Below are 6,971 nucleotides of genomic sequence, written 5' to 3' on the forward strand. Positions count from 1 at the left end.
TGCTAAGTCAGGCCTGCAGCTAGGGATGGCAATGGTCATCCGATCCGGTGGATATCCACCCGATCCACCCGCCTCGTGATGGATATGGATGAACTTAAATGGATATGGATACGGATATGGATGAACCTTAATGGATATGGATATGGATATGGATATGGATGAAAAGTTTCATCCATGGATATATCCATTACCACCCGAAATATATATACAAATACATAAATATAGATAAATGCTTACATATTAACTATTACAAGTTCATTTACCGTCAAATTTATATTTTACTTATAACCCTATAATGAGATAACTATAATATATTACAATACAACATGTATATCTAACAAAATAAACTTACAAATTTCATATTTAATTTTTCATAATCTATGTTTTATAGTAAACTTAATAAATTTTGTTATATCTTCGACAAAATTACACATTCTTATGAATAGATTTTAAAATTATGTTATGTTTTATTTATTTTTATTATACTACGTTTTTATTTTAATAGCATATTAGAAAATATTATAACTTTTTTTAATATCCATTGGATATTCATTAATCCGTTTAATCCACTGGATATGGATATGGATGGATGACGTGAAATTAAATGGATATGGATATGGATGAACAAAAAATAAATAGATATGGATATGGATACGGCATCACCCAATCCATATCCGATCTATTGCCATTGCTACCTGCAGCACTTCTATTATATCAACGATATTGCCAAACATAACTGTGATTAAACGTGATTGTATCATATAAAAAATCAATTATGTATAGCTTATGTATAGCTTACAACAAAATGTCAATTAGGGAGGGCAAAATGACCCGTACCCGATGGGGAAACTCGAAACTCGTTATAATTGGGCCGGGTCTGACCCGAGTCCGTCGGGTCATGGGCCGGGTATGGGGATGGTTACAAAAAAAATTCCGGGTTTGGGTTCGGGTATGGTTTTGGATACAAACCCGTTTACCCGACCCGTATACCCGATCCACATACCCGTATACCCGACCTGAGGAATTTTGATAATAATTTTATGTAAAATTTTAGTATTAGTATTATATTGTTAATGTATGCAAGATTTCTCTTATTTGTTTTGAAAACGAGTATAATTTTATTCAATATAATCATATACAATAAGTTTTCGAGATGTGATATTTTATATACTTTATGTATTTGAGTATTTTAGAAACTTTTCAATCAATTTTTTGTATGTGATAATTATAATACTTTAAACATGAAGTAGTTAAATTATTTTTCGATATTTTGATTTGGTAACTTATTGAAAAATAGATACAAAATGACTAATTGGATATACCCGATTACCCGTGGAGAAACCCGAAACCCGATAGTATGTAACTAAATGGGGACCCGACGGGTTTCAGGCCGGGTTTGGGGCGGGGGTTTCTTAATCGGGTTCGGGTCCGGGATTACTTAAACCCGACCCAAACCCGACCCGATGATATCCCTAATGTCAATTATGTATCCCAAACCTACATTAGACTTTCTTAAAAGTCAAATATATACAACAAATAATTTCAAATGTGAATACAAATAATAGTAATTCGTGTCAAGATTAGTATAATCCAAAATATAAACCCTACTTTATTTGATATGAACATTATTTAATTAGGGAGGAAATAATGTAAGTTGAATTCGAGAGTAGTGTGAATTTGTGACATAAATGTATTTGCTAGTTCACCAACGTTGAATTGTTTTTTGTACATGAAGTTTGTAACAATGATATATACGGAGTAGTATAGTATAAAAACAAATATAAAGTGTATATGTACTTGGCTCGTTTTACAAATGCAAATGTGAAGAAGTAAGCAAAATATTCGTCATTGCATTCACTATTTCTGCAATAACAAAAAGGGTTAAAGCAAAAAATATGCTACAAACTTACACAAATGTACCGATGTCGCCCACAAACCCATTTCCGTCCTGTCGCCTACAAACTTTCAAAAAATGTGCTAATATCAACATTTTATAGTTTTGACCTGTTGCATACTAATTTTGGCCTGATATTTTTTTATTTTTTTTTATTTTTAAGAATTAAGATCCAATCCACGAACGACACGTGTTGATTTTAACCAGTTTAACCGGTAACAAGTCATTTTTGTTTATATTAGTAAACTTTTTGAAAATTTTTGTTTACATTGGTACACTTTTTGAAAATTTTTAAGCGACAGTAGGACGGAAATGAGTTTGTGGACGACATCGGTACATTTGTGTAAGTTTGTAGCCTACTTTTGGCTTTAACCCTAACAAAAACCCATCCACGAATAAATCACAAAATAATGTATGGGATCGTCAAGACACTCCACATAAAAGTGAACCAGAAGACGAGTATGTTAAATGTTCCACGTCGCAAGTCCAATCTAATCCACTCATTAGGTGTTTCAAACACGAACTAAGTGTATTTCGTACACTGTACAAAACCATTAAACTAAACCAAACGCGCCGGTGCAGCTAAACTTGGTACCAAGCTGCATATTTCCTCTTTTTTTTTTTTATTTAAAAAAAAATAACAAAAACTTATAGTCCGTATAAAAACAGTGAAAAACGTCCTTAACATATACCAAGCTGCATATATCACTAACCTTATTGATCGAACCCACCTCATCACAAAATAACACAGATCTTGTAAAAAGATGGTCATGCATGGTTGCACAATCTTTCAGATACTTGATTATAGTATATATACATGTATATCAGAAAACAAAATGTATATCATGATCTCATCATTTCACAAGTTAAACTTCGACTCACACACAAAAACCCTCGATGTTGATATTTTATGACATGTACACTTCAACACCAACAGTTTTCACAATGTGACAAACCGGACAAACGTTCACACTTCTATCACAATCTTTACACAGACTCAAATGTCTACACGGCATCACAAGAATCGAAACCCCCTTCACATTACACGCTCTGCATATCATAACACCGTCATTGTTCTTTCTTTTATTACCCAAACCAAGAACATTATTAGGATCTATAGACGATACAGCATCATGTTCAACATCTGTATCCCCGAATCCTTCTTTAATTTGCTCATTTTCTTTTGCAACTGCCTGTTGCAGGTTCGCTTTTAACATATTGACAACCGACTCGTTGTATTTTGCTCTGTAGTGCCAATTTTGGGCTTCATTTGCCACCTGTTTTATTCTTTCCACGAGTTCCTTGTTTTTACGGTTAATTGTTTCGATCTCGAGATCTTTCTCGCGAATCTTGTTGTCTATTGTTTTACTGATAGAAGCTAGAAATGAACCCATGTATCTCTGTCTTATATCCTTCACCCCTTTATACATATCTTCTCCCTGTTATCAGTATATATGTAAGTTATCATACAGTTTCAATACACCTAAGAAAATAACATATGGTAAAGTATAATTAAAAAATAACGTGGTTGGTCCCTGTCGTTTACCTCAGATCACGCAGGTGGTCCCTGCCTCCAACTATTGTTAAAAAGTCCACTAAATGATGACATTTGCAATGCATGTGAGGGGTAGTTTTGTCTGAAAATTTATTTGTCGGAGTAGAGAGCAAAAGAAGAAGAAAATGAAAAAAAAAGACGAAAATACCCCTCACGTGCATCACACATGTCATCATTTAACGGACTTTTTAAAGGCCGTTATAGACAGGGACAACCGGTGTAATTTTTGCAAACTAAAGTGACCAACCACGTCAAAAAAAGTACAGGGGCCACCCGCGTAATCAGCGGTAAACCACAAGGACCAACCGCGTAATATTTTCAAGTATAATTAAACAAAAACCTTTCTGCAGAAAAAAATATCATAAACAAAAAGTGTAATAGTACCTGAAGCATAATGTATCTTTCAAGTTCTTGATTCTGTCTATCAAGTTCAGTCGTCACATTATCACCAAAAGATGACATCAGTGATGGTGCTGCTGCTGTCATGCTTCCACTTGCTGAAGTAATAGAAGAGTTTCGTTCCTCATCATCATATGACAATCTCAAACCAGTAGATACAGGGTGTGCGTTTGGAATGTTTGACGGTCGATCGGTTTCTTCATTATAAAAGTTGTGGTTGAATGATGTTTGAAGCTTCTTTTGCATTAAATTAGACTCAGGTTCCCGAATTCGTTTATTGGACTGAAAGACAGGGCTATTATGCTCTCTACCTGAATACATTACTGGATCAACATTACGGGTGACTGGTGCTGTCATCAAATGATATTAGATCAGATAATGTACAAAGGGTAACACGTATGTAGGGCTTATTGAAGAAAACCAGCCTAGTAGGTTAGGTAATTTAAGGGAACCTAAACATTGCACTAGAAACTGTCTGACACTTGCAATTCAGAATAGCAAATTGGAATCAATATGCATATATCAGAAAAGGGAAGAAGATTGTAAACCATTTGATTAAAAAAAACTCACCATTTTCAAATAATTCCAATTGATTTGAAGGATATTGGAAGAGGTCATCATCTGGATAGACAGGGATTAATGAATTGGTGTAATTTTCGCCCAACATCTTCGTATGAAGAGTACACGGAGAAATGTGCCTACAATAGAATAACAATGCCTTTATTCCATGTATCAGTTATACACCTAGAAGAGTAGCAAAAGATCATAGACACTTATATAAGTGTCTCAGTTTGACTTCTCAAAGTCATTATTTCTGTATTTTGACTGTGAGTATATTTGTTTATGTTGTAGAATATTTAATGAAAATTATATAAGTCGATTGTGTTTTATATGTACTTTTTATTGACATTAGAACCATCAATAGATAGCCCAGTGGGCCCTGAGTTCCTTTCAAGAGGTCTCAAGTTCGAATCTCGTCTAGGACGAATATTTAGTGGTGGCCAAGAGATGGGTTGGAAACAGCCAGAGACTAATCCTCTGCTGGGCAGGGTACATCAGAGTATGGGGTCGGATTACTCGCCCTCCAGGGTAGCTTGAACAGGGAAAACCTTCTGCCTTTTTTTTATTGATATTAGTTTCATCAAAATAAGGATATTTGAGGTCAAAGTTAAAAAGAAATGACTTAAAAGTTAAAAAGAAAAGACTTTGAAATATCAATACATGACACTAGGACGGAAGGAATATAATGTTGATAGGAGTATCAGCATTATCAACAACATTATCAAAGAGGATCGCGGTTGCTACAATTAGAGAAGTAGAAATGATATAATGTTGTCAATGAATTCAAAAACACTATCCTTTAATGAATATCACGTTTGCAACTTTCATGTTTATAATAATAATAATAATAATAATAATAATAATAATAATAATAATAATAATAATAATAATAATAATAATAATAATAATAATAGCCAAGTGATCATATCCATAAACATCATGTTTCTTCAAGTAGCTATACACTCACATAAAATCTGCACTTATGCAAATATCGAATAAAACGAACACGCGAAAATCAGCAGTGTATTAGTACTGAACCAAAATTATTAATACATAACTGAAACTGATCCCTAATTCCCTAATTTTGACAAAATTTCAGGATCCTTGCACCCAAAAAAAAAAAAAAAAAAAAAAAAAAGTCAAATATATACACATACAGATAAACACATATTTATACATGTATATGTACATGTAACAAGCAATAAATCAAGACCGGTGATGATTAAATCAGTCAATTAACAGCATATATCACTATAAAAATTACCTGTGATAACAAGACCTCACTAGATCCTGCAAAATCAGAAGCATAAAAACATAACAAAAAAATTCAGTAAATCGTTATTTAAACAACTTCAACAAACAATACAATGAGAAATTGAAGATGAATAGATAAAATTAATTTCAGTACCTTGAACCGATGAGTGATCCGATTGAAACGTAAGATGAGTGAATAAATATAAATATGAGAATTTTTAGAGATAGAAATAATAAATAATAAATATAGAGAGAAGTAGAGAAAATGGAAATGGTGTTATGGCATAGATAACGCTCATAATTGAAAGCGGTGCGGTGGTGGTTAAGCAAACGAGGAGAAGATGATGGATGGAGCTTGCTTTAAATAAGTTAAAACTAAATCAATACGAGTATATTTTATTATTTCTTACTCCGTATTATTCTTATTAGATAATTTTTTATTATTATTATTATTATTATTATTATTATTATTATTATTATTATTATTATTATTATTATTATTATTATTATTATTATTATTATTATTATTATTATTACATCATACATAATAATAATCCTACGTGTTAACTACTCATTAATTCTTGCCTCGTGTGAACTCCTTATTAATTCTTGTCACGTGTCAATTCCTTCTTTATTTCTGTTACATGTCACTCAATCAGTTATTTTCACATATTACTTGAATTGTTAGATTTCTTAATTTAATTTAATATACAAATTTTTCATTATCTAAAATATTATATTATATTATTATATTATAGTATTAGATAATATCATAATAATTTTAAATTTATATTAAATCAATACATTGATTTAATATAAATATTAAAAATCATTTACAATGTTTTTTATGATAATAAAAATTATAACATAGATATTTATTTATTGACATTATGATATTGTTTATGAATGATATTAAATATTAAATATAAAATTAATTTATTGTGCATAAATTTAAATAATTACATTAATATAAAATTTGTAGAATATTATATAAACAAACGGGCTCATTTTATCAATTGAAGTTAAATGATTATTTGATAATCTTTAATAATTATTATTATTAATTAAAATAATTAATAAGTACTCCTTCCATCTCAAAAAAATTGTCCGATTTGACTTTTTATGATCCCGATTAGATATCTCCCCTAGTTTACTGTACTTTCTCATCGTAATGTAAATAGTTAGGCTTGTAAGTCGTTTTGTATTCTTAGTCTGTATTCACATGCTCCTCAAGCATGGTCTGTATATGTTTTCTTTTCTCAAGTAATGAAATATTGCCTGGCTTTTCCAAAAAAAAAAAAAAAAAAA

General features: G+C 31.3%; 1 protein-coding gene across 1 annotated transcript; it reads right to left on the bottom strand.

Moving 5' to 3' along the window:
• Nucleotides 1-2,733: 2,733 nt before the first annotated feature.
• LOC139861867 (BOI-related E3 ubiquitin-protein ligase 1-like) lies at nucleotides 2,734-6,000 on the bottom strand. Its single transcript, XM_071850389.1, has 5 exons — nucleotides 5,818-6,000; nucleotides 5,674-5,699; nucleotides 4,419-4,546; nucleotides 3,834-4,198; nucleotides 2,734-3,333 (listed from the first exon to the last, which is right to left on the bottom strand). Exons 3-5 carry the CDS (start codon nucleotides 4,513-4,515, stop codon nucleotides 2,803-2,805), a joined length of 993 nt encoding a protein of 330 aa, XP_071706490.1. The 5' UTR covers nucleotides 4,516-4,546; nucleotides 5,674-5,699; nucleotides 5,818-6,000; the 3' UTR covers nucleotides 2,734-2,802.
• Nucleotides 6,001-6,971: the final 971 nt, after the last annotated feature.

This window comes from Rutidosis leptorrhynchoides, chromosome 8 (assembly GCF_046630445.1).
Source record: "Rutidosis leptorrhynchoides isolate AG116_Rl617_1_P2 chromosome 8, CSIRO_AGI_Rlap_v1, whole genome shotgun sequence".
Classification (NCBI taxonomy): domain Eukaryota; kingdom Viridiplantae; phylum Streptophyta; class Magnoliopsida; order Asterales; family Asteraceae; genus Rutidosis; species Rutidosis leptorrhynchoides.

Coding starts and splice junctions, on each gene's coding strand:
- LOC139861867 (XM_071850389.1), bottom strand. CDS start 4,515: ATGTTGGGCGAAAATTACACCAATTCATTAATCCCTGTCTATCCAGAT. Junction 4,199..4,418: donor ATTGGAATTATTTGAAAATG/GTGAGTTTTTTT, acceptor ATTTGATGACAG/CACCAGTCACCCGTAATGTT. Junction 3,334..3,833: donor AAAGATACATTATGCTTCAG/GTACTATTACAC, acceptor TACTGATAACAG/GGAGAAGATATGTATAAAGG.